Source organism: Bubalus kerabau, chromosome 9, assembly GCF_029407905.1.
Source record: "Bubalus kerabau isolate K-KA32 ecotype Philippines breed swamp buffalo chromosome 9, PCC_UOA_SB_1v2, whole genome shotgun sequence".
NCBI lineage: Eukaryota > Metazoa > Chordata > Mammalia > Artiodactyla > Bovidae > Bubalus > Bubalus kerabau.
In genome coordinates, this window is record NC_073632.1 from 46,759,635 (window position 1) to 46,787,271 (window position 27,637).

At 44.9% G+C, this 27,637-nt stretch overlaps 2 protein-coding genes across 8 annotated transcripts in view; one reads left to right on the forward strand and one right to left on the reverse strand.

Annotated features, from left to right (window-relative positions):
* TRAF3IP2 (TRAF3 interacting protein 2) overlaps positions 1–20,264 on the forward strand; it is a 46,287-nt gene extending 26,023 nt beyond the window's left edge. The window contains exons 3-9 of one of the 4 annotated variants that reach the window (XM_055535175.1): positions 16–208; positions 3,842–4,020; positions 6,193–6,281; positions 11,684–11,752; positions 12,818–12,934; positions 17,125–17,199; positions 19,707–20,264. In XM_055535175.1, the coding sequence (XP_055391150.1) occupies positions 16–208; positions 3,842–4,020; positions 6,193–6,281; positions 11,684–11,752; positions 12,818–12,934; positions 17,125–17,199; positions 19,707–19,853 (869 nt within the window). In that variant the 3' untranslated portion in view covers positions 19,854–20,264. Of the gene's footprint in view, positions 1–15; positions 209–3,841; positions 4,021–6,192; positions 6,282–11,683; positions 11,753–12,088; positions 12,288–12,817; positions 12,935–17,124; positions 17,200–19,706 lie in introns of those variants that run through there. The other 3 variants (XM_055535176.1, XM_055535178.1, XM_055535179.1) reach the window with 3 other exon arrangements.
* LOC129619803 (uncharacterized) overlaps positions 1–27,637 on the reverse strand; it is a 100,767-nt gene that overhangs the window by 14,851 nt on the left and 58,279 nt on the right. For 3 of the 4 annotated variants that reach the window (XM_055535182.1, XM_055535183.1, XM_055535181.1), the window contains one exon: positions 16,060–19,298. In XM_055535182.1, the coding sequence (XP_055391157.1) occupies positions 19,106–19,298 (193 nt within the window). In that variant the 3' untranslated portion in view covers positions 16,060–19,105. Of the gene's footprint in view, positions 1–16,059; positions 19,299–27,637 lie in introns of those variants that run through there. The other variant, XR_008698129.1, reaches the window with a different exon arrangement.

Sequence of the window (27,637 nt, forward strand, 5' to 3'; positions counted from 1 at the left end):
TGTCTTCACCTACAGATGGCCATAACTACCCTCGAGCAGCCTACCAGCAAGTGATCCAGCCAGCTCTACCTGGGCAGGCCCCACCTGGAGCCCATGTGAGGGGCCTGCACCCTGTGCAGAAGGTCATCCTGAGTTGTCCCAGCCCCTGGGACCAAGAGGAGAGGCCTCCACAGAGAAACTACTCTCCCCCAGGTCTCCCCAGGTATCAGTAAGTACAACTAATGGGGCCAAATTTCAGACAATATTAACATGAAAAAGCATGACACCAATGCAATCAATATGCATCAGAACTCTATTCCTTTGCCACGCAGGCTGGTGACCAAGTCACACAGTTGAACACCCCACACAGACTTTTCAGGTCAGGAGGAAACGGAAGCTGTGTGATAAGAATCTCTTCACCAGACACATGAAGACCTTGAAGGAAAGGCTCTTAAGATGCTAAGTCACACCTTTTACTTCCAGATCTCTTGGCCTTTTGGATCAAAAAATAGGTTTTCATTTTCACTCTGACTTCCAAGGCTACAAAATTCTTTTTTATATCCCTAGTCTCTACACCTGTTTAAGTCCATTTCTTACTTTGAAATTTTAAATTCAATTGGTTCTCAATAGAAATTTAAAACAACTGTTATTTTGTAATAAAAGCATTCACTCATGTTTAACACCATTATTAGGTCCTTCCAATATTTCTTCCAGAAAAATAATTTTGGCTTTTCTTGATTTTTATTGTCTAATCTTTTAATCATATTTCTCTTCATTGTTCTTTTTTGACTCCTCAAGTTTTTTTTTTTTTTTTTTTTTTCTCTTCATTTATAGATCTAAAATATACAGGGAAAACTCATGTAAATGGAGCTTCCTAATTTATGACAAAATTGGAAAGAGAGTAGATAAAACATTTGCTCTTGCTCAAGCACAACTTTTATCTATCATTCAAAGTAAATCTATATTCCATTTTGAGAACGGAATGAGATATGAACCTCTTATTGAAGCAATTTTTTTTTGGAAATGGAGAAATAGGTAATCAGCTCAAAAAGTGTATTGAAAAAAAGGCCTACTCTATTTACAATGGCAAATAAGGTGCCTTTCCTCTTCACTCAAAAGTCAACAACCCTCAGATTTCCTTTGCAGACAGATGCCTTATTTTTTTTTTTACAAACAAAATACAATGGAATTTAAGTAATGGAATTAAGTAATGATTTTATAGTCAGATCAGCACTCTTGCAGAAAGCAATCTAAAATTCCAAGAAAACAAAATTTAAGCATCATCTCTATGTGTAGTGTTGAATAGGAGAAGCAATAGTAATTTTTTAAATGAACTTTTATTTTGAAATAATTTTGGATTTATTTATTGTAAAATAGTACAGAGCAATTGCTTTTATAACATCAATTAAAGCCTACTATGGTCTCCAAGGATTTATCATTTTAAAATAATGAAAAGTAAGTTCAGGTAATGAGATTAATTCTCTTCTTACTGATCTTTGGAAGGAGAACCTTAATACAGAAAGATTACTCTGTCATTACTCTCCATTATATTGTTTATATATGAAAGTTTTCTTTAATAGTATCAAGGCCTTAAGATTTTTTTGTCAAATGAGTATGCATGCATGAAGTCACTTCAGTCGTGTCTGACTCTTTTTGACCCTATGGACTATAGCCCTCCAGGCTCCTCTGTCTATGGGATTCTCCAGGCAAGAATACTGGAGTGGGTTACCATGCCCTTCTCCAGCGTCTCTTAGGTCTCTTGCCTTTGCAGGCGCGTTCTTTACCACTAGCGCCACCTGGGAAGCTTTGTCAAATGAGCAATCATCTTTTGTAAACAACTAACTTTGGGTACAAAGGCACTAATGCAAAAAGAATATGGAATTGGATCCCCATTAGATGAAGGCATATTGTGTAGAAATTTTTTCTATAATAATATAAAATAAAAATAACTTCCTCAAACACCACAATTAGAAATATATTAATAGCATAGTTGAGATTTTGTATAATTTTAAATCTTGTTACATAGGACTTTCAGAATTTTTTTTTTTTTTTTTTTTTTTAATATTTATTTTGCTGTGATAGGTCTTTTTTTTTTTTTTTTTTGGTTTATTTTTTTTTTTTTTAATTTAATTTTATTTTTAAACTTTACATAACTGTATTAGATTTGCCAAATATCAAAATGAATCCGCCACAGGTATACAAGCAGAAGCAATAATCCACTAAAACTAGGCCTATACACATAGATATTACATTCAAAACTTTTTTTAAAATTTATAATATAAAACAATTGCAAACACATAACAAGTAACATTCCTGTTCCCGCTACCTAGATTTTTTTAAATGTTAACAATGCCACATTTACTTCATATTTTTTTGAAGAAATAAAATATTATAGATACAGTTTTAGTCCCCCTAGCAGTTAGAATTCAGTTACAGAAAACAGAAACAACTCTAGCTGTTGTAAACAGAAGGGATTTAATATAAGGAATTGGGTGCTTATGACATTGGAGGCTGGAGGTTTTAGGTTGGGCTTCCAGGAATGGTCCCCGGGCAATATCACAGAACTGGGGAACAGAGGGGCTGCTTCCTCTGGCCTGGTCAGAGAGGCAGAGGGCCAGAAAGCCACCACAGGGCTCTCCAATCTAGGCCACGCTGCCAGCACCAACCAGAATCAGGAAACGGCCACTGCAGCTATTGGAAACATTCCGTGCCTACCAGAACTGCACTGGCAAAATACCGATGCCCATGCCCTTCCCTTGAAGCTGTACCGGAACACTGGGAGGCCTCCTCAGCACCCCATGACAGCAGTTAGCAACAGAAACCACAGAAGTGGCAGAAGCATGGCTTACATGTCCTTCTACCTTCCAAATCTCACACAAGTGCACCTGATCTTTCTTCTCAGCAGACTGTTCATAGGAAACTGTTCATAGGAATACTGGTGACCAAAATAATAATAGAGACGCCATATGATAATGTGGTAGACATGTCTTTAGTCGATCTTCAAAATTGGATGTTCATTTGTGAAATATTAGCAGCATAGATACTTTTTTTTTTTTTTTTTGGCTGTGCCATGCAGCATGAGGAATTTTAGCTCCTGGACCAGGGATCAAATCTGTGCCCCGTAGAGTGGAAGCACGGAGTCTTAACCACTGGGCCAGCAAAGAGACCCCACAACATAGATACTTTTAAACCTACATGGTCTTTTCTATCTTTTAAAACATAAATAAATGTTATCTGTTGTTGTTGTGTTAGTTGTGACTCTTTGCGACCCCATGGACTATATAGCCCACCAGGCTCTTCTGTTCATGGAATTCTCTGGGCAAGATTATTGAAATGGGTAGCCATTCCCTTCTCCAGGGGATCTTCCAGACCCAGGGAGTGAACCCGTACCTCCTACATTGCAAGCAAATTCTTTATTGTCGGAGCCACCAGGGAAGCCTAAATGTTATCTATTATGAGCTTAAAGTTCTGTCGTTTTATCTGAATGCCTAAACATCAAACCTTCTATGTCACCCATTATATTACTTTGTTTTGTTGGTGGTCTTGTCTGATCTGAACATAAGAATTATCTTCCCCATTATACAGTCCTTAAATTCAGAAATCAAATCCTGCTTCCCTCTTTGACCCCAAGCACAGGCCCTTACAAATGCCAGCTGGCTGAACTGCTTATTGACAAAAACTCTGCGGAAAAAAAAACAAAACAAAACGAAACACCAAACCTTTGTCCTTCTGGCTCAGAAAAGAAATGGAGGCAGAAGAAAGATAGCTCACTGGTATTACCCACAGTCATTAAAGGCTTTCTGTCCCTCTATGTTTGCCTTTATGCAACATGAACATTTACTGTGAATGTATTCCTTTCCAGGGACCAGCTGTATAACCAGCCACCTAATAGAGGTGGTGCTCTTGAGGGGTCCTTGGAGTGTCCTGCCGAGTTGAGGCCACAGGATCCCCAGGCTCCATCACCAGTTGCTGTCCCTAGACCCCCGAGTCACCCTCTAGCCAGAGGAACTCTGAAAACAAGCAATTTGCCAGAAGAATTGCGTAAGTTGTTTGCAATGTTGTTTTTTCCTTCTTCTTGGTCACGTCTTACACTTTGAGAGTACTTGATGATTCTTCATCTCTAATCTTGGATATTTCTCACATACTACACAGTGAAATGAAATATCCTTTTTTGCTTTTTGTTTAAAAACTAACCAGGATTTTGTGTGAGTGTTTGTAGTGATTTTGACACCACCTGCAATACTCCCAAAGTGCTTACCACTTGATTTTCTACAACTGTACTGCAACAACAAATAACCCCCATGTTTTCTCCCTCTTCTAAATGATTCTCTTGAGTGGACTTGTCCCTGGATAAATTGATTGGATGTCCATGTGGTATTGGCCAGGGACCTAGTGTCTCGCCATAAATTAGCAGCAGCCTTCAAGAACGAGGTCATTTCCTGTAGGAATGAGCAATCGTGTTTGGAAAAACCAGTCTCACATTCTCCATGCTGCTGTACAACCAAATGCAAACTAAGCCTTTTATTTAAAGAAACATTCGACTAAGTGTCAGGTGATGATGCTTTTTCCACATTTTGCAGCCAGAACCAGAAATGTTGAAATATCACCAAAATGTTCTCATATGAAGGTCAGTCAGGACTGTAAGTTCCAGAAATCTTAAGAAAACAGTCACCCCTTATGAAATTGTTATATTCTGTTGTGCTTGCCATAATTCTAATAAGCCCTTTCCAAATCTAGGTACTGCTTTGAACTAAACTTAAAATTAAGCCCTTTGCATTTGTTAATTCCAACTGGGGAATCAATATTCTTTAGTCATTTAAGGCTCTGAAAGATTTCTATGACAACTGTTTTTTATTTAAAAATTTTTGTTTTAATCTTAAAATCTTATACATTTAAATTTTGAGCATTTCTGGAGAACAGATAATGTTGGGATATAGTCTGGATATCAGTGTATAGAGCATATTAATTTTACCATAACCTATAAAGGGAGTCCTAAAATTCTTACAGAGGAATTGGTTGAATATTATGTGTCGAGAAGAAAATATATTGAGTGCCATCAATATGCCTGGCTGCTTAAATGAGTCAATATGACCACTGAACATCCTCTCATTTGAGAGAGGTGCTTCAAAAACAAGAGCCTAGGTCCCCTGGAGGACGGAATGGCTACTCACTCCAGTATTCTTACCTGGAGAATTCCATGAGTACAGGAGCCTGGTGTGCTACAGTGCATGGGGTTGCAAAGAGTTGGACACGACTGAGCAACTAACACTTTCAAGCGTAGAAAGTGGGTTCCCTCCAACCCCGCCCCCACTGTCTTCTCCACCCTCTGCCCCAGAGCTTCCTGAGATGTAGCCTGTTGATTTCAGACTAAATGCCAACAGACAGAGATTATTCATCTACTACGTTAACACGCTAGCCAGATAATTTACCCAAGACATTAGCCTGGGAGAACACTGGTTCTTATCCTGACTGGGTTAAGCTTGTGGGCACAATGCCATCTGCTGCTCTAGACTCACTCACGGACAAGTAAGGGAGTCAGTGATGCTGGACTGCCCAGAGGCAGGGTCTCTGCTTCAAGCTACTGAAATTCTTAATAACATTTCTGAGCTGCCCTTTAGTCTACTCTAACTTCCTTGCCAGTCCCCAGTCAATAAGTAGTGAGGGGAAGAAGGTGGTGGAGAACCACTTTCTCCCTCCCCTCACTTGCTCTCATCAAGTTCAGGGTAGCAGAGAGCATCACATCATGAGATCAAAAGAGGACACGGCTGGGTGGCCTCTTAGCAGGGCTCAACTTCCAGGCCTGCTGTGAGAGTATTTTCTTGGGCACAGTGCCAGGCGCGTCTCATATACCCGGGGTGGCCTAACCTTAAGGCCCCGCAGATTCTGGATGGTGGATTTTTTTTGTTGTTGTTAATGCATCATGTGGTTTTTCAGAAGACCTCCTCTGCTTCTCTCAGCCTGCCAGCACTCTCTCTGATGCACTCTGAGCAGTCTGCACACCCTGGGACGGACCCCCTGCCCCTTTGGGCCTGCAGATCTATGTCTGAGGACAGTTCACCCTGCTGCAGACATAAGCCCTGAGACCGCCCCCTCATTTTGAGGAGTCCCTTCACTGTTCTAGAAGGCCGAAAGACACTGCATGCAATTTGCAAGTGTTGTTTAGAGTGGAATGATTTGACTAGTTTCTAATAATTGACAAAAATCTCTCTTTAGGGAAAGTCTTTATCACTTATTCTATGGACACAGCCATGGAGGTGGTAAAATTCGTGAACTTTTTGTTGGTAAACGGCTTCCAAACTGCGGTAAGTATTTTATCCAAAGAGAAGACTAAACAATTAAAGTGAGTATAATGAAAACAAAAAAAACAAGAGAAACATGTCCAAAGTTGTTGATGGCTTAAACTCTATTATTTGATTTATGTGATCATGACCTAAATGCTTATGGGTTTAGGTAATTGTTTTCTAGAATTCAAACTATCCAAACTCTCCAACATGTTTTTCCTGCATGCCTTTTGAGTGACCCCAAGTGCCTCTGAGGACTTCCCTGGTGGCTCAGACAGCAAAGAATCTGCCTGCAATGCAGGAGGCCAGGGTTCAATCCCTGGGTTGGGAAGATCCCCCGGAGGAGGGCATGGCAACCCACTCCAGTATTCTTGCCTGGAGAATCCCATGGACAGAGGAGCCTGGTGGGCTACAGTCCATGGGGTCACACGGAGTCAGACACAACAGAAGCAACTAAGCAGCAGCAACAAACAAGTGCCTCTGAACAGCTAGCACGGTGTTAACGCCCAGCATGCATGCAGCTGGTGCTCAGCCTAGAGGAAAGCCAGGCTCTCACTGCACTTGGCACCTTTGCCCTTCCTCACCAATCATGCCCACTTTGGTTGTGCTTCTTGTGGTGCAGGAGGCTCACCAGGTCACCTGCTCATTTGACAAGATCCTTTCATTCTGCACTGGGTTGCATGGTTTGAGGTGGAAGCCCGGCAGCCTGGGGCCCCCCACCCCGCTGTGCACAGCTGGCAGTCCACACTTTGCTGCCACAGCACCAACAGTTCTGAACAGGGAGCCAGGTTCTGCGACCCAGGGCCGGGTTCTCAGTTGGTCTAGGCTAGTTCAGGAAGGTAGACACCCCAGGCCTACAGTCCACTGTGATCTTAGGCCAAGAAATTTCAGGAAGCACACACTCTTCAAGTGCCCTGCAGTGCCTTGGAAAAGCACAGTTTACACCCATGTAAGTCTTCCTTAGGATAAATAGAATACCACATGAGGCTACTCGGAGGACTGGCTTTCCTCAAACACTGATATCACTTCTCTTCCTTCCCCGAGGCCTCCTCTGGCTATTTAGTGACAGTGGATCCTAAAGAGTAGTGAAAAATTAAGGGAAATATCTATGAATACAAATGTTGAAGAATAAAGAAAGAATACTTAGTAACTAAATGTCCATTTTAAGGATTATTTGGCATTTCTAACAGGAGTTTTATTCAAATATTTCTTTAGTCTGTAATTATTTTTAATGAAGTATATGAAAATTTTTACAAGTATACACTCTATACCCCGACTTCATGACTATATAGATATATGAATATATACAGATCAGCATTTCAATTTCTCGTTTCTGGGACAAGAAACACTGGGGCAACTCATATAAAATCAAATTATAGGACATAAGGCCAACATTGTAGAAAAGATCTTACTTTTAGTCCTTTCCACATATGCATACTGATTGCCCCGGAGAAGAGGACAGGTTTTTGTGACCTTAACAATTAGGAGCTGCTTAGGCCCAATTTAAATTTGCCCCTAAACCCTAATCCTCATCATTATGAAGTGAAAAGTGAAAGTGTGAGTTGTTCAATCATGTCGGACTCTTTGTGACCCTGTGAACTATAACCTACCAAAGTCCTCTGGGAATGGAATTTTCCAGGCAAGAATACTGGAGTGGGTTGCCATTTCCTTCTCCAGGGCATCTTCCCAATCCAGGGATCGAACCCAGGTCTCCTGCATTGCAGGTGGATTCTTTACCATCCGAGCTACCAGGGAAGTCCTTAAAGCTTGTGGTAAAATCCCAGAGCCTCATCCTGCTAAGTTATTGTATCAATACATCAAGATCCCCTTAGTGGATAAAAATTAATTTAATGGGTAATTTAATAAATGGATCATTTTCAAAGTTCTAGGTGAGTCGTAGAAAACCCATAGAGAATGAATAGTGCAATATCCCAGGACTAGCAAAAGCAAGGAGAGTCTACTACCCTGAGGCCTAAAAAGGCAAGGGACCAGTGACTCCTACAACCTAAAGGGGGCACTATATTGGTTTGCCAGGTCTGCCACAGAGTACCACAGGCTGCTGCTGCTGCTGCTGCTAAGTCACTTCAGTCGCGTCTGACTCTGGGCGACCCCATAGACGGCAGCCCCCAGGCTCCCCCGTCCCTGGGATTCTCCAGGCAAGATCACTGGAGTGGGTTGCCATTTCCTTCTCCAATGCATGAAAGTGAAAAGTGAAAGTGAAGTCGCTCAGTCGTGTCCGACCCTCAGCGACCCCATGGACTGCAGCCTTCCAGGCTCCTCCGTCCATGGGATTTTCCAGGCAAGAGTAGTGGAGTGGGGTGCCATTAGGGAGCCTAAACTGTCCTTTATTTCCTCAGTCGTGGAGGCTCATAGTATAAGATCAAGGTTTCAGCAGGGTTGGTTTCATTCTGAAATCTCTTCCTTGTCTTGTAGAGGACCGTCTTCTCCCTCTATCTTCCCCTGGTCTTTCCTCTGGTCTTTTGTTATAGTCTCCTCTTATAAGGACACCAGTCATACTGCATCAGGGCCCACCTACGAGACCCCTTTTACTTTAGTCACCTTTTAAAAGCCCTGTATCCAAATACAGTCATAGTCTGGGACACAAGGGGTTAAGACATATATTGAATAAATGACCCAATCAAAAAATGGGCCAAAGAACTAAATAGACATTTCTCCAAAGAAGACATACAGATGGCTAACAAACACATGAAAAGATGCTCAACATCACTCATTATCAGAGAAATGCAAATCAAAACCACTATGAGGTACCATTTCACACCAGTCAGAATGGCTGCGATCCAAAAGTCTACAAGTAATAAATGCTGGAGAGGGTGTGGAGGAAAGGGAACCCTCTTACACTGTTGGCGGGAATGCAAACTAGTACAGCCACTATGGAGAACAGTGTGGAGATTCCTTAAAAAAATGGAAATAGAACTGCCTTATGATCCAGCAATCCCACTGCTGGGCATACACACTGAGGAAACCAGAAGGGAAAGAGACACGTGTACCCCAATGTTCATCGCAGCACTGTTTATAATAGCCAGGACATGGAAGCAACCTAGATGTCCATCAGCAGACGAATGGATAAGAAAGCTGTGGTACATATACACAATGGAGTATTACTCAGCCATTAAAAAGAATACATTTGAATCAGTTCTAATGAGGTGGATGAAACTGGAGCCTATTATACAGAGTGAAGTAAGCCAGAAAGAAAAACACCAATACAGTATACTAACGCATATATATGGAATTTAGAAAGATGGTAACAATAACCCTGTGTACGAGACAGCAAAAGAGACACTGATCTATAGAACAGTCTTATGGACTCTGTGGGAGAGGGAGAGGGTGGGAAGATTTGGGAGAATGGCATTGAAACATGTAAAATATCATGTATGAAACGAGTTGCCAGTCCAGGTTCGATGCACGATACTGGATGCTTGGGGCTGGTGCACTGGGACGACCCAGAGGGATGGAATGGGGAGGGAGGAGGGAGGAGGGTTCAGGATGGGGAACACATGTATACCTGTGGCGGATTCATTTTGATATTTGGCAAAACTAATACAATTATGTAAAGTTTAAAAATAAAATAAAATAAAAAAAAAATGAATTTGGAGGGACACAATTCAGCTCATAACAGTAGCTGGGTGGAAAAGTTGGCCTGACAGAAGCTGTATATTTTAGTAGATGTCTGGAGAGACCAGTGGAAGACCTCCAGCACATTGTTCCTTCCAGAATGTCTACCTCCATAGCAAGGAAGAATTGAGGTGCTGGGATAATAATAAGAATGACCATTTATTGAGGACTTATTTATGCCTGGCATTATGATATGCCTTTTCCACTCTAACTCATTATAATCCTCACAAGCACTCTAGGAAGTAGATTTATTAACCACATACTACAAATGAAAATAGTAAGACTTAGAGAACTTCGGGAACATTTTCAAAGTCTTCCAAGTGGAAAGAGGAAAGCCATGCTGCCCGTCTCTTGTCAGCCCTGACATACATTGCTTCTCTCTCGTGAAACAGAAATGGATAACTGATGCAGTCTCAGAGAACTGCAAAGCCTCTCTCAAGGTTACCTAATGTAGTCATTGGCCATTGAACATTTTAAAGCAGGAATCATCCAAACCAAAAGGAAAGCCATTCCATCTTTTATGTTCCATCAGTTTAAAAATACATATTCTGAACTCATATTCTATACTGTATGTATCTGAGTTTTGTGTAGAGCAGGATCTTGTTCCATAGGAAGCTTAGAACCTGGCTCAGGAGATAAGCCAGGCATCCATGAGACATTCAGTAAATGAAAGAATGCCCTAATAATGTGTTCATTGTCCAGTACCATCAGTAGTCACAGTGGGGTAGAGTTCATTAAGGGGAGGAGGAGAAAGGCAGTGTGTGGGGAGGATTCACAGAGCAGGGGGGCTTGCACTGTGCTTTTATGGCGCAGGGAGCGCAAATGTGGAGAGTAGAATAGATAGGACATGTGTGGGGAAAAGAGGTGACACTGGATCATGGACGCATGGAAAGCTTGCTGAATGGCTGGAACTTGACTGGCCCTAAACGGCAGCATGACACTGAGGACAATTGACGTGGGAGCAGTGGGGCTGAATCAAATCACCCCTCTTCAAGGACTCTCTCCCTGCATCACCCATCCCTGTACATAATCCCTCTTCCAATCAAGAGCACCTTGTGCAGACACACACTCCTCTCTGGCTGCAGGACAAGCCTGAGCCCAAGAAAGGTCTTGTTTGGGCTTCTGTAAAATGGAAAATAACTGGTTTTTCTCCCCTTCAAAAATTTGATATTTAATACCAGTCTTTTCAAGGCCCAAGAGTTCTACTTCCCAACTTTCATCATAAACCTTTCCCCCACTATCTCAGTAGTTGTTTTTGTGACTGTTTCTTGGATTTGCTTCAAGTTTCACACAATCCTTTTTAAATATATAGGTCAAAACTGGATATAATAACCATAATAATGACCTGGCTAATGCAAGCAAAGTGCCATATTTTATCTCAGTACTTGCATACAACACATCCATTAAAATCCTCCAGAATCATGTTTGCCTTCAAATTACAGATATATATATATATATACACACACACACATATATATGTGCATATGTTTTGTGTATATATATAATGCATATGTTGCTGGCTTACATCCAACTTGATGGTCTACTATGTCTCTCAAATTTTTAAAACATAATTACTAATATTAAATACTCAAATGCCTACTAATCTTGAAATAGGAGACATTTTAAGAAAATTACATCTTGATTTTTAGACTTTCAGGCTCTTCTTTGCAAAAACACATTAGTGACTTTTTCAGCCTTAAATGTATACAGCCTCTTGTGCTTTCTCTTGCTTTGCATCTAGACAGAGCTTCTCATTAAGAGCCACTTTCCACATCTTTTTTTTCTTGTAGATTGACATATTTGAAGATAGAATCCGAGGCATTGATATCATTAAGTGGATGGAACGCTACCTTAGGGATGTAAGTACATTCCAAAATTCTGAGCTTGTTTGCTAGTGAGAAAAACAATTAGCTCGTGGAGTTATTTTATGAAAGAAGCACTGGCATACCCACCACGGCCAAAGCTGACCAAGTCCCAACAAAGTTTCCCTTGTTGGCAGCCGTGCAAAGACCTGGAAAGGAAGGATGGGGTCATCCTCCTGGACATGCACAGGCAGGAAATAACTGTCGAACCAGACACAGGTGGTTGATAATAATCAGAGCAAACAATTTTTTGACCAGAATAGGAAAGGAGGAAATGAAGGCGGGGAGTAGGGAGGGAGCAGCAGAATTCAATTTAATCTGAGGCCAGCACCAAGTGTTCTGCAGGATCAGACTGAAGAGGCTTCCTGGGCAGCCTCACAGGCAGGGCAGCACGCTGCCCACCCCCCACCCCAGACGCCCCCTCACAGCCTTGTGATTTGTTTTTCACGGACAGAATCTATACCGGCCACTGGGACACGTTGTGCTTTAACAAGATAGAAATTGATTGCCGCCAGCCTGTCCTCGTCAGCCGGTGGGGGACGGAGTCTGAGCTGGCTGGGGTTTTGAGGCTTTTCCTTTTGTCTGCAGCCTGATGTTTGCTTTGTGCTGAAGGGTCTGCTCCTCCCGACTGGGCTAAACGTCAGCGGCAAGCAGGGCAGTCAAGGGTGCAGTAACTGACAGCTTAGATCCCGCTGCCGGAGGGAGGCAGAGCCTCTCTGCCACAACGCAGAGTTACTTAGTCATTCCGGGTTTCATTAGACCTTTATTAGTGATGGTTGTGGAAGATGGTGGGCAGAACCGCGTCCATTTAGGAGAGGCTCTTGTGTTTGAAGGGAGCTGGGGTGGGAGACAGGGCGGTGGGGAGGGGGAAAGCGGGCGGGGAGCCAGGAGTCTGCCTGGGTTGGGGCCTCACCTGTCATTTTCTGTGGATGGGGGCCGGCCCTCCACCCTGCAGTATATCAGAAGATGCTCACAGTCTTGCTGGCCGGTTTCCAGCCTGCCTTCCCCAAATGGACCACACGCCACACTTCCATAAACATGCTTTCTCCCTCTCATTAACAGAAGACAGTGATGATAATCGTAGCAATCAGCCCCAAATACAAACAGGATGTGGAAGGCGCTGAGTCGCAGCTGGACGAGGATGAACATGGCTTACATACTAAGTACATTCATCGAATGGTGAGTGATGAAACCACAGCACCTTGCCAGCCCTCGGAGTCGGGCTTCTGCTTCTGTGAAAGCCTGTCCTTCACTGGATGCCCACTGAGGGTGGGGGCTGATGGTTGAAGAATGAGGCAGGAGAGGCGGGTGTTGGTTCTGGCTCCATCTACCTTGGGGACCTGGGGCAAGTCCCCACGCCTCTGGGACTCCGTGTTCCTTCTCAGTAACAGGGAGATTAATCTGTGATCTCTAAGTTTCAAGATTCGGGAAAGCAGAACTCTGCTGGTTTAATTGTTTACCCACAGATGTGAAGTCCTGGGAGGGCAGGAGACAGGGCTGTAAAGACAGCAGGCTCCCTGCATCTGTGCCCAGTTCTGTCCTCTGCCTTTTCAGAGAGCCAGAGCAGCATATCCGAGAGGACACACACTGTAGTGTCAGGTAGCCCGTGTTCAAATCTGCCTTCCTCCTGTATCGGGTGTATGACCGTGGAAAGTGAAAGTGAGTCGCTCCACTGTATCTAACTCTTTGTGACCCAATGGATGGTAGCCTGCCAGGCTCCTCTGTCCATGGAATTCTCCAGGCAAGAATACTGAAGTGGGTTGCCATTTTCTTCTCCAGGGGATCTTCCTGACCCAGGGATCAAACCCAGCTCTCCTGCACTGCAGGAAGATTCTTTACCATTAAACCTCTTTGTGCTTCCATGTCACTATTCAAAAAATAGGTCACTAAAGAGGAGTGAAAAAGTTGGCTTAAAGCTCAACATTCAGAAAACGAAGATTATGGCATCTGGTCCCATCACTTCATGGGAAATAGATGGGGAAACAGTGGAAACAGTGTCAGACTTTATTTTTCTGGGCTCCAAAATCACTGCAGATGGTGATTTCAGCCATGAAATTAAAAGATGCTTACTCTTTGGAAGGAAAGTTATGACCAACCTAGACAACATATTGAAAAGCAGAGATATTACTTTGCCAACAAAGGTCCGTCTAGTCAAGGCTATGGTTTTTCCAGTGGTCATGTATGGATGTGAGAGTTGGACTGTGAAGACAGCTGAGCGCCGAAGAATTGATGCTTTTGAACTGTGGTGTTGGAGAAGACTCTTGAGAGTCCCTTGGACTGCAAGGAGATCCAACCAGTCCATTCTGAAGGAGATCAGCCCTGGGATTTCTTTGGAAGAAATGATGTTGAAGCTGAAACTCTAATACTTTGGCCACCTCATGTGAAAAGTTGACTCATTGGAAAAGACTCTGATGCTGGGAGGGATTGGGGGCAGGAGGAGAAGGGGACGCCAGAGGATGAGATGGGTGGATGGCATCACCGACTCGATGGACATGAGTTTGAGTGAACTCCAGGAGTTGGTGATGGACAGGGAGGCCTGGCGTGCTGTGTGATTCATGGGGTCGAAAAGAGTCGGACACGACTGAGCGACTGAACTGAACTGAATTGAACAGTATTGTTGTGAAGATTAGGTGAAATAAAGTCTGTAGAGCATAAGGCCTAGATCAGATGCTCAGTCAAGGGAAGGGATGGTTCTAGTTCATGATAGATCGGCAACACCTGAACTCTGGGGGCCTGGTCAAACTAAAACCAGCAGAGGAACCATACAGGAAGTTAGACTTAGCATCTGACAGAACATTCTGGCTGAAAATATCATCCAGCTTTGAAATGGACTGTGTTACGGGCAAGCAGCCTCCCTGCTTTCTGTGATCATACTGACCTTTGAGGAGACGGCACTTGCTTGACTGGGATGCCAGGCTAGGCTTGTGACAGTCACACTCTCCTGTGAAGCCACCCTTGTGCCCATACCTGCTGTGCACCTCCCCAGAGCTGTCTGCCTTTCTCGGGCTTGTTTACCAAGGATTCTGAGACTTAAAAAGGCTTGAAACTCACTGGACTAGAACTTGTAAGCTCCATTTCAGCTTGAACATTCCACAAGGCGGGGAAGGCCCCTGGAATGGGCATAAAAGTTCCCTGATTAAGACAGGAAGATGGGACAGGAAGCAGAAGTGGCTCAGATGGAATAAGTAAGCAGCACAGGGCACCAGGGGGTCAGGAGGGGCAAGGACATGCAGCTTTACCTCAAGGGAAGTGGACTGAAATCCTATGGCTCAGGAGGAGCATAGGAAAAAGGCAGGCTGGATGCGTGGATATCCCCATCTGGTTCTTCAGAGTCTCTGGTTCCTCTTCTACCAAGTGCTGACCCCTTACTTGAGCTCACAATCAACCCAAAGTAAAAGCCAAGGCAAGGTGGGGAGGTCAGAGAGTGAGGCCAAGGAGTAAGCTGAGTATCCCTCTTATTTAATTATTACCCAGCCTGGCAGCCCCCGGGTGGAGCCCAGAAAGGGGTACTGTTTCTGCCCTAAAAGGTCACAGCTGGCTCTACGTGCTATCCCCCTTCACTGTCTGCCAAAGCACTTTACGGCCCCAAAGCACTCCATCTCTAGGAACTGCCAGTCCCCTGGCCGTCAGCTCGTGTGTGTGTTGAGGGCCCCAGGTCGCTGCCAGTTCCCCAGGAAACCTGTCAAGCTCTGCTGGTGTGTGGTGTCGCCTGGCAGTAATAGGCAGCTGAACCTTGGAGCTTGTCTGACAGTGCCCAGCCGTGAACCAGACTGTCTCCAAATTCCGTTTCTTGCAACAACAGTGTCTCAGGCCCTTCCTCATCAACAGAGGGGTCGAAGAGGCCAGATAGGAAAGTGCCTTTCTGCCCAGCTGGCTGACCTCCTGGTCCCCTCCAAGCAGCAGAAAACTCCAGGGCAGAGGGGTCAAACAAACCCCGGAATAACTGCATTCTAGAGCCAACAGCTTCCCAGAAGGTCTATCTCTGGAAACATGAGAGAGAATGAAAAAGTTCTGTCACTGGGATAGCCTAGTAGACAAGCAAAATTTTACAGGATGCAGTGTCCTGGGAGTCAGAGACTGAGTCCAGTTCTTCCCGTTTATCTTACAAGCGCTATGCCCTTCCTCTCGTTGGTGCTTTTAAGTCCACCGCTCTAGCGCCCTTTTAAAATAGGCTTTTGGGGTTATCTTCTGATTTTTAACAGGAGGTTATTCTGAGAAAACACCTCCTGGAAGATGTGTGTGTGTGTGTGTGTGTGTGTGTGTTTATAAGGGGGTTTCTATGGTGATTTCAGTCGTTACCACTGTCACTTTCCTCTCGGTTTTGTTTTTATTCCCATGCATGGTGAAGATTTCTCAGTTATAAAATTCAGTTGGAAGATGAGATAGTTGGGAACACATAATTCCTCATCTCCTTTGTCATCAGATGACTGAAAGCTTTGTGCTGGCCACAGGATTCGGAAGACTCTAACTCCTCTCATGCTGAAATTTCTGGTTTTGAGCGAGTTCTTGGCAGCTAGATCTTTTGGGGGCCGCTGCTATGTCAGAGTGGTGTGGGGAACCTAAGGCTTGGCAGATGGAGCTCATCTTATTGACCTCCAGCTTCGCTTCCCTCACCCTCCCTGGCCCCCCTGCATTCCTAACCAGTCCCAGCCCCCAAACATTCCTTCACACCTCCAGACATTTGCTCATATACTATTTCCTTTGCTGAAGCCGTCCTTTCCCCACCTCCCTCCATTTTCCCTACCTGAGCAAATTCTTTTCTTTTAGTATCCAAATGACACCTCCCTTGTAACTCCTTCAAACCACTGATGTAGAAAAGGATGGCCCCCATTGGGCTACCACAGCAATTTGTTCATACTTTTCACACTGTACTGTGGTCGGTAATTTTCCTTTCTGCCTGCTCAGTAAGCTGCTGGCTTTATAGCTGTGGTACCTGGTAAACTGGTCCTCAGGAAAAAAAAAAAAAGGGAGGGGGAATCCTGATTTGTAGCATTTGTCCATTTCCATGGTACAAATAGGCTCACAGGACTGACTTCAAACTACCACTGTGAAGTCACTGAACACAGACTTGAGAAGAGATGCACACGAGGCTTCTGTGAACTGCTGTGCGGCAGCTCAGCACACCGCAGAAAGTATGCTAGTCCTTGAAACCCCAAGTCTAACACAGAGCTTGGCTCTTAATAGGCTTTCAATACGTGATTGATGAATGAGCAAAAGGCATGGATGTGTGATGGACAGCTTAAAATTAGGAGTGTGTGGCACTGACAGAAAGCAGAACAAAAATCCTGTGTGGGCTCGCATGATGGTGAGAACCATTAATTTCTCATCCTCAGTCCTGAAATTAAACCTTCAAGTGTGTTCTGTTCCAGATGCAGATTGAGTTCATAAAACAAGGAAGCATGAACTTCAGATTCATCCCTGTGCTCTTCCCAAATGCCAAGAAGGTAAATGAACAAATAAAAGAAGCTTTAAGTCCAGCTTTGGTTTAAAATCTCCAGGATTTTAAGTGGGAAACCTTGTCAGCTCTTAATCGATCCTTCGAGATAGCAGTGTTGCCAGAAAGATCAACAAGTTGTAGCACTTGATGAAGAAGCCTGAATCAGGAAGATTTTAAAGCTTTATCTGATAGACCATCGCTGTCCTAATTGTTCAAACAGCCATTACACACAAAGTAGTTTGTGTTTTTAGCCCATGAGACGAAGAGAGGCTGTTCATCTGATACTTCTTATCTCTTGTACATAAAAGTCGAGATGTGAGCATTTTTGGCTGGCTGTTGCACAGAAATGTTTTGTTGAACATAGCTCAGTGCTCAAAGCTGTAGAATGCAGGAATTAAACCTACACAGTTACCAAAGGGAAATTTGCTGTGGCTCATAGGAGGGATTATGTTCACTAGAAGGGCAGGCCAGCGGATTTGGAGAACAGGGACGAAAAATATGTGAGAGCCTGTGCCAGGCTTGGAGAAGATGGCAGCTGTGTAGTGAGGGTCTTGGGGGCCAGACCCCAGCACCCTGATCTCAGGCCCAACCCTGCCCTGGAGTATCCCCGGATGTCAGGACTGCATTGAGACTCCTGCCCTGGATGAATGAGGGTCCAGTTTATGGGACCAGGACCCCTGGGCTGGCCCAGTTCACAACCTGCCCAACAGCGTGCTCCTGTCCCTTGCCCAGCCTCTGCTCTCATTGCACGATCTCTTTCCTCGTTGTGCTGTGTCCACTTTGACTCTGTACCAGCCATCCTCTGCTCTGCCATCAAAGAGGAACATCCGAAATGTAAATCTGATCTGTCTGTCTCCAGCTTAGAAGTTTTGTGGTGGGTTTCCTACCGACTACAGATCGTGTTCATCTTCCTTGTATGGCACACGAGGCCCTTGAGAAGAGGGCTCTGCCTGCCTGCTCAGCTTTCTGCCTTGCCACTGTGCACACAGATGACACCACGCCCTGGTCACTGTGGGCCGTTTCAGGTGTCCTGCCCATGCCACACGCTTACTGGGTCTTTGCACTTGTGTTCTCGCTGCTTGCAGCACCCTCCCCTGACTTGTCTGTCTGGTGAGCTCTCGCTTAGCCCTCTAGCACCCAATCTCTTCTTAGCCTTTCCTGACTGCTCCCCCTTCATGCCCAAAATATTGAACAGTCCTTCTCTTGAGAGTACCTGGAGTCAACAACGGTATGTGGCTAGGGGTGGGAGTGTTGGGAGTAATTGTTTAGAATTACTGGAGCATGGCGACAGAAAAAAGCAGACCCACTTTTAGCTGGTTTTGTTAATGTTTTTTAAACTTCTTCAAACAATCCTCTTATTACCCACACTCAGGGCAGACTGCTCCCGTCTACCTGTCCCCTTGGCATGCTACTGCCTGCAGAATAGTTACATTTTGACTCCATCATAAGACTATGAACTCCTCAAGGCAGTAACTGTGTCTTTTTTTAAGAAAATGTTTGTTTGGCTGCACTGGGTCTTAGCTGTGGGCTCAGTAGTTGCCCTACGTCATGTGAGATCTTAGTTCTCTGACCAGGGGTCAAAGCTGGCTCCGCAAGGCTTCCTCACTCTACTGTTTTACATCTTCACTTGTTTTCTCAGTGAGACCTTTCCCTGTGTGTTCAGTCTCTCAGTTGCGTCCAACTCTTTGCGACCCTTGGACCCAGGGGAGCCTGGCGGGCTACAGGCCGTGGGTCTCAAAGGACTGTACACAACTGAGCGACTGAAAACATGCAAGGAGAGATCTCACTAGAAAACAAGTAAAGATGTAAAAAAGTAGAGTGAGGAAGCTTTGTGGAGACCTTTCCCTAATGCCCGACTTAAAACCGCAGCTGTTTCATCCCTGCCCAGCACTCCCTACCCCTTTTACTCTGTTCTATTTTTCTCCACGGCCTACATTGCCATCGAACACACTGTACCTCTGCGTCATCTGTCTGCCCCCGGCAGAACGTCCACTCCCTGAGGGCAGTCTGAAACCGCGCTTTCTTCGATCCCTGGCTGATAGGTTCGGCTTTTGCTGGATGGCTGGGATCTGCGGTGGGGGAACCTCCTTCTTCTGCGGGTCAGACCTGGGGCCGGAGTGAAAGGATAATGAGTTGGATGAATGCCCACAGCCTTGGCACACTTCTGCCGGAGCCACTGGGGAATTCACGTGGCTCTGTGTGACCTCTGTCCTACCCCTTTCAGGGGAGGGTGGTGAAAAGCATGCTGAAAGGCGAAGGCCAGGTAGCCTGGGAGACTGATGGGACATGCCGTGCACATGTGCTTTCTGTAATGAGCTACACAGCTGGCACCCGGAGCCAAGAGCATTTCACACGCAAACCCCTCCTGAAAGCAAAACAGCATAGCCCCCAGGAGAGTTTAGCAGGAGATGCCTGCGAAGGGAAAATCGCGGATGTTGGGGAACTGAGCCGGGATCTGGAATCCAGGTTTTTTCTCTAATGGCTTTTGCTTCTGTCATTCTCTCCCTGCCTTAGGAGCATGTGCCCACCTGGCTTCAGAACACTCACATCTACAGCTGGCCCAAGAATAAAAAGAACATCCTTCTGCGGCTGCTCAGAGAGGAGGAGTATGTGGCTCCTCCCCGAGGGCCTCTGCCCACCCTTCAGGTGGTCCCCTTGTGACCCCGCACCCCCACCCCCAGTTTACAGCTCCTGTGGCTGAGGCCGGCTGGCAGCATTCAGGGCTGTTGTTTTCCGTCCCTCCTCGAGGGGCCTTCCAACCCCAGGAAACCTGTTCTGCAGGGGCCGCTTCCTCCTGAGACCTTGAAGGACCTTGTCTTTGAGATGGAGGCCATGACTGTTCTGCATTCCCTGCTTCTTAAACCCACCACCGTGCACGTTCCCCCAACACTCTGAGTATCCAGAATGGGCCCTCAGCACCCAGCACGTAGATAATACAAGTGACATTACTATAAACACCAGCGACCGCAAACACTCTCCGCTTAGGGCAACATTTCTGAGTTCGCCAGATGCTGTGTGTCCTCAGACCAAACTGATTCATGTACAAATAATAAAAGGCTTACTCTTTTGTAAGACTGTGTTTCACTTATCTCAAAGGAGATAGATATATATTAATTTTTATGGGCAGTTGCTTCCGGGGACATCGATAAATCTACTTCAGTATAACATTAGACCGATGTAACAGACTGCTTTGTATTAAAAGATGAAGGCCAGATAAGCATCCTCTTTTAACTTCATCTTGAAAGTTTTATTCCTTCAGTAGAACTTTATAACAATACGACTTTGTACCACATACTAGCATGATCCTAAGTAAAATCATAGCTCTTAAGGCCCGGGCTACATATATCAAAATGTCTGTGAACTGTATGAAGAGACAGGGGGATGTACAGTGCAGGCTAGAATTGTGGTTTGGGAGACCTGAGTTCTAGTCTTGGGTCTGCCACTAACTAGCTATGGTTTCATGCCACATGGCCTGAGGGATGGTTCCCTGTTCAAGGATCAGACCTGTGCCCTCACAGTGAAAGTGCCAAATCCTAACCACTAGGCAACCAGGGATCTCCCGTGACACTAACTAGCCGTGTGACCTTAAACAAGTCCTTTTCTGAAAAACCAGAGATTCATTTCTATAATTACGTGGACAAAAATATTCCTAATGATCCTAAAAGGTTTAAAGCCTAGAACCTAAGTTATAAATACTCTTGAGGAGTGACTGAGTTTTCATTTTCATAATAATCTCCTAAGGGACTGAAATTACATTTTCTCAACAGGGATATTTTCTTCTTCTTTTTAAAGCACCTTCAACAGTACCTTCACATGAATAATATTTTGCTTATCTGGTCTCCGGAGAAGGCAATGGCACCCCACTCCAGTACTCTTGCCTGGAAAATCCCATGAACAGAGGAGCCTGGTAGGCTGCAGTCCATGGGGTTGCTAAGAGTCGGACACGACTGGGCGACTTCCCTTTCATTTTTCACTTTCATACATTGGAGAAGGAAATGGCAACCCACTCCAGTGTTCTTGCCTGGAGAATCCCAGGGACGGGGGAGCCTGGTGGGCTGCTGTCTATGGGGTTGCAGAGAGTCGGACACGACTGTAGTGACTTGGCAGCTTAGCATCTGGTCTCCACAGAAAGCATACACAGCACACCCATATATGAAATATATATATACATATATGTATGTGTATGAATATATATAGTATATATAGTCTACTACATAGAACAAGGTGAAATTAATTATGGTCCAAGATAATAAGCCGGTATGAAGACTTGGCAGGGCTGAGAGCCACTGCTTCCTCTTCTCTGTCTATCTAATCTCTTTGTTGCTGTTGTTTAGTCACATAATCGTGTCCAACTCTTTGTAGCCCATGGACTGCAGCATACCAGGCTTCCCTGTCCTTCACCATCTTCTGGAGTTTGCTCAAACTCATGTCCCTTGTCGATGATGCCATCCAACCATTTCATCCTCTGTCATTCCCTTCTCTTCTTGCCTTCAATCTTGCCCAGCATCACTGTCTTTTCCAATGAGTCGGCTCTTCGCATCAGTGGCCAAAGTATTGGAGTTTCAGCTTCAGCATCAGTCCTTCCAATGAATATTCAGGGTTGATTTCCTTTAGGATTGACTGGTTTGATCTCCTTGCAGTCCTAACCTCTTAAACAAGGCTAAATTGTATTTACAGTATAGTTCAACCCTTATATGTCACCATGAACGTGAAAGTCGCTCAGTTGTGTCCAACTCTTTGCAACCCCATGGACTATATACAGTCCATGGTATTCTCTAGGCCAGAATACTGGAGTGGGTAGCCTTTCCCTTCTCCAGGGAATCTTCTCAACCCAGGGATCGAACCCAAATCTCCCATATTACAGGAGGATTCTTTATCAGTTGAGCCACAAGGGAAGTCCTAGAACACTGGAGTGGATGGCCTAGCCCTTCTCCAGTGGATCTTCCCGACCCAGGAATAAAACCAGGGTCTCTTGTATTGTAGGCGGATTCTTTACAACTGAACTATCAGTGAAGCCCATACGTCACCATAGGAAAGAAAAATATTTATCAATTGGAAATAAGGAATTTTGCCGATGAATTGCAAAGAACACTAGTTTTCTTTACATTATAACCTAGATGTCTACTGTGTACAGTGAAGGTCTTTGTTTTTAAAACTAGGAAAAGAAAAGCTCATATACTGGAAGTCGTCGTTCCTAAGACTCTATGATGAGTACCTTTAGCATCATAGCATTTGAGACCTGATAAAACTGATGTGCTTCTTTAATTAACTCAAATTGCCTGGAAAACACCCCACACACAAACGTTAAATCTTTCTCTCCTTTTATTATCTTTTTTTTGGAGGTGACAGCATCATCAAGGATTCTACACACAGTTGTAAAAAAAAAAAAAAAAAAGAGATCAGCAAGGATTACTCTGAAATGTTTCTAGTTTGCGGAGGTTTAATAGTGTGATGTTATTACCTTTCCCTCTCTTTGGAGACCTGTCCTGAGCCCTCAGCCACTATTTCTCCCCCCAGGTGAATGATGAGGGAAGGTCCCTCGTGTTCCACGAATAGTCATTAAAGTGTTACAGCTGGTAGCACTGGTAATGAAAACACACACACACACACAACAAAAAGGGTGCACACACACGCACACACACACACACCAACTAGCCAAGTGATGGATATTTGACCCCTGGAGTTTCTATGAAATCTGATAGAAACATCAGAGGAATTACAGCAACTATTTTAGAGCACCGACACAGAGATTAACACTTGGTTTATTTAGACACTACCCTGGTTGAAGTGGGGTAGGTCTGACTCAATAAAAAAACCTCTTAGCCTCAAGGCTTTGTTCAGACCTGACCTGAATATTTAAAATGTAATGTTTAGGGAGTTCCCTGGTGATCCAATGGTTAGGACTCCCCTCTTTCACTGCTGTGAACCCAGGCCCAATCCCTGGTTGGGGAACTAAGATCCCACAAGCTGCACAGTGGCCAAAAAACAACAAACTTTTAAATATTTTAAATGTAATTTTTAATTTCAGTGACTAGTTCCAAAGCATCTGTTTAACTTCCGTATTATTCAAAGACATCTCAGTTCATGGCTATAGTCAAAAGTATTAGACGACAGTCAGTCTCAGCTCAGTGCTCAAAAAAATTGTTGATACCCTTTTTCTTTGCTTCCTATTAAATAAGTCACCTATTTAAAGACTGGGTTTTTCTCAGAGTCATGTCAGCAAGAGAGGCAAGCTCTCCATCTTGAACATTCCAGAACTTGGTTCATGATGTTTTGCCAATAGCATTCTTCTCAACCTCAGTCACTTCATCAACCGCCTCTTCCACTTTGCCCAATGCCCCATTGTCACCATCGTGTTTGCCAAGTGAATTGCAAAGCCCTGTGATCACTGGGAAATCGTCCAGAAAGTCCCTCAAAACACAGGATCTTTCTGTTTCTTCCTAATTAACCAAGAAGAATCAGTGAGACCCACCTCCTAGTGGCAAGTGAAAGAGAAGGAAGGTGAGACTGTGGGAAAATGTCCCACGAAGAACAAATGCTTCTTCTCTTGAAGAATCATGCAGTATTTTTCAAGATAAATAGTTCTGTCCAGGCCCACCAAGCAATAAACAACCACCCAAACCAAAAAGGATGAATGAAATCACCAATCTAAGTTTAATTCTTGTATCATTTATTCCTGCCCTGGAGTCTTCGGTCTGGAAAGGACCTAAAACTCACTCACCTCTGCAGTTTTGTTTTATGCATGAAAAAAATGGGGTACAGAGAAACCGTGGCTCCACCAAAGCCTCCTCCTCAGGCTAGAAGCCAGATACCCTGGCTGCCCATCTGCAGACATTTATTCTGTGAACCTAGAACTTTCCTAGGGTTTGAAGGTAGATTTATTCAGCAAATGACCCAGTATCTCCTAGAGTTAAACTAAGCCTCAAGAACATAGGAGGCCTGAGGGAAGCTGCACCTCGGTGGCTGAAGGATTAAATGATCACGTTGCAACTTGTTCTGTGGGAAATTCTTTGGGGGATTAATTATGGTTGTGATTACACGGAGTGTGACTTTTCTTGAAGTCGCTTAGCATATTTATTTCATCCTGCTAGTCCAGGAAACTGAGGCACAGTTGAAAAGACCTTGACACCTTCCAGAAGCCTACAGACAAAGCCTGCTAGGAGATTGGTTTCTTTTTGTTGTATCTGTCAATTTCCAAAACAACAACAAAGCAAAGGTTTTTATTTTTTAATACTGTGATAGTCATCTTGCCCTCCCTCCTTTTTTTTTTTTTTCCTCTCCCCTCTTCTGATTCTATGAGTGACCCTGGTTGGAGTGATACATAACTGTTTGGGACACCTGCATTACCTTTCAGATGAAGCAATGAGAAATGGATGGGTCTGGCTACCTCTCCTGTGGGTAGGGGGAGGCTTTGGGAAGAGATGAACGTCAACAACATAAAGGAGCCCGGCTCATTCAATACAGCTGGCATTTGGGAGGGCCTGGTGCCCAGGCAGGACAGCATGTTCCTAACGTCATACTGATTTGTTTCATTTTCTGTTGCAAAAGGCTTTCAGACAGAATCATGAGATGCTGGTGGGAGGCTTTCAAAGACCCTGGGCAGTCACGTGCTGCCAACCCACCCACATGTGCCACAGCCCCTCCATCTGTGCCATGCTTTTACTCCCAAATCTTTAGCCTCAAGCCAAGCAGGTGGGACCTGCAAGGGGGATGCTCAGTGTAGTTCAGTTCTCTATTGAATTTCCCAAGGACTGTCTGAGTCTGGGGCTCGGTTACACTTACACAGGTGTTTAGGAAGTGATATTTGAGCCTTTGCTAAACAATGGAAGTCTTGGATCGGCATGTACCTGGGCAAAGGTGACCATGGTCTGGACCTGCCTGCTCTTTTCCAGAAACACTTGTATGGAAGGAGTAGTTGCAGCCCCTGTGTCTCTCAGGACCTGTGAACTAAGACCAGGAGGGCACACGCTTCTTGTCCTTTGCCTGACCTCCCTTGGTTCCCTTCACCAGGAAGGTGCTGATGGTAGATGGCAGCGGGGGAGAGAGAGAGAGGGAGGGCGAGAGAACTCATGCCTGATGGATCCCATTAGGCTTAGTGTGCAAAGCAAGTTGAGATGAAGTAGCTGCTCTGGTATGCGGCCAAAACTGCTGTTCTATTTTTAGTCCCTCCCGCGTGCTTCTCAACCCCGCATTGTACACCCGGGCACCTGGATCGGCAGTGAGACAGGGAACTGAGCCACTCGTTTGTAAAGCTGGAAGGAAGGAGGCCATTGATGCGGGGCTTGTTTATCGCTGACAGGGAAGGGGGAGCTGGAATGTTAATGAGGACGGCTCTCTGAAGCATGCCTTCATGGTGAGCTAGGAGTTCAAAGGAGGAGGCAGGCTCAGTCCTGTGCCCAGCAAATGTGAACCGTTGATAGAGGGGAGAAATCAATTATGCTGTCGCAGGCCTCATGTCATTGTGCTGGAGTTGTTAGGAAAGGTAGGACAAGGACCAGATCTCAAAAGGAAACAAAGCCACATGGCCTTGAAGTATAACGAGTTTGCCATGGCAACTGATGGAAATGAGCCTCCGGGGCCCTGAGCAGGTGTGTTATCTTACAGAATAAACAGACTTCTCTCACTCCCAGGTTTTTATAATAAAACCTGTGTTTGGATTATTTTCCCCTCCTCTTTGTTACCGGGAGAAGCTGGCTGTTGCTCAATCAGCCCAAGGCTCTGGTGAGGGAAATGTAATCAGTGTTATCAAAAGGGCTGTTTTTGAAAAGCTGGCACTCGGCTTGGCTGCCAGCCTCATCACTGAGCAGCAGCTGGGCTACAGGTACCTGTCTGGCCTTTGCCACCTTCCAGGTGATGCCTGGCCCAGAAATCTGCCCGATCACGCGTTCAACGGTGTGATGGGGAGGTGGGGCTCTCATGCTGGCGGTGGTCAAAAGCTGCAATCTTCCAGGGAGAGGAAAAATGTGTTTAGGTGAGTCTGGGACCTGACCAGTTTTCAGCATCTTGCATTATCTGGGATATGGGCCAAGGGTTCCTTGTGTTCAGGGATTAACTGATTCTATCTCCCAGTCTGTTGCTATAACAAAGTTCAGTTACTCAGAAACTTGCAGAGAGCTGCTGTTTCTCTGAGCTTTAAATCAATCTGAGATGGGGTCTGAGGTGACAGAGTCTCATGTCCAAAATGTACACAAAATATGGAGATTTTGTAAAACCCTCCTAAATCAGAAAGAAAAGTTGACACTGTATTGTTCCAAGGCCAAAACCAACACAGCAGGATGGTCCTATTTTCATTGCTCTCACTTTGTGACTAAAGGAAAACTTCCATTCTGGCTTCAAATTGAGTTTCAAAACAAGATGCTCTTGTTTGAGTTTCAGACAAGATGCTCAAGAGTTTCATAACAGGCTCTTAGGACAGGGACAATTCTATACTGAAAGTGAAGTTAGTTGCTCAGTCGTGTCTGACTCTTTGTGACCCCATGGACTGTAGCCCACCAGGTTCCTCTGTCCACGGAATTCTCCAGGCAAGGATACTGGAGTGGGTTGTCATTCCCTTCTCCAGGAGATCTTCCCAACCCAGGGATCGAACCTGGGTCTTCTGCATTGCAGGCAGATTCTTTACCATCTGAGCCACCAGGGAAGTCCAGTTTTACACTAGGTTTGGGCAAAACATCCAACCCAAGAAGAATTGTGCCACCAGGTGTGTCCAAAACTCTCAGGCAGCAGTTACTGCTCCACAGCACTACCCTGCACCCCCTGCTTCTTTTCTCCAATAAGATGGCCCACATCAGCTCCTGCCCCTCTGTAGAGACCTTTCCCCCCTGCTGCCCCTCCATGCATCGCCTGGTCTTTAAGCTTGGTAAGAAAAAAATGGCCTGAAGAATGGATTTAAGCTATGGTGTCAGTGTGGAAACGATTTCATGCACAAACCCTCTCAGGCAAAGTGGCATCACCAAGGCCAGGCACTAAACCATGCTGTGAGGTAGGTTTAAGGGAGGGGGGGCATTCCAAAGTGGATGGGCAGGGCCTTCCCATATTCAAACATTTGAAATTCAAGATTCTAAACTAGGTCTTTGGATACCAGCATACACTTATTCTTTGAAAAGACACACAAAGCGGAAGTTTCTGATAACCCAGTGTGAGCATGGGAGTTCTGATGCATCATGTTACCATTACTAATGAAACTGTCCTGCAAAAGCTAAACCAGAAGGGTCAGGGGTGTGGTGGGGGGATGGGGAGGTTTAAGCAGCAGTCACAGATCGGCAACCAACCTCCAATTACTTATTAAATGCCTACTGTGTGCAGGGGGCTCTGCTTGGCACAAGGATTGGTGAGACATGCTGTTGCCCTCCAACTATTTAAAATCTAACTGAGGAGCTAGGCCATCCTGTGCAAAGAGAAAACCCAAGGCAGCATACAGTAGAAGCTGAGCAAGTTGGGCCACCTGG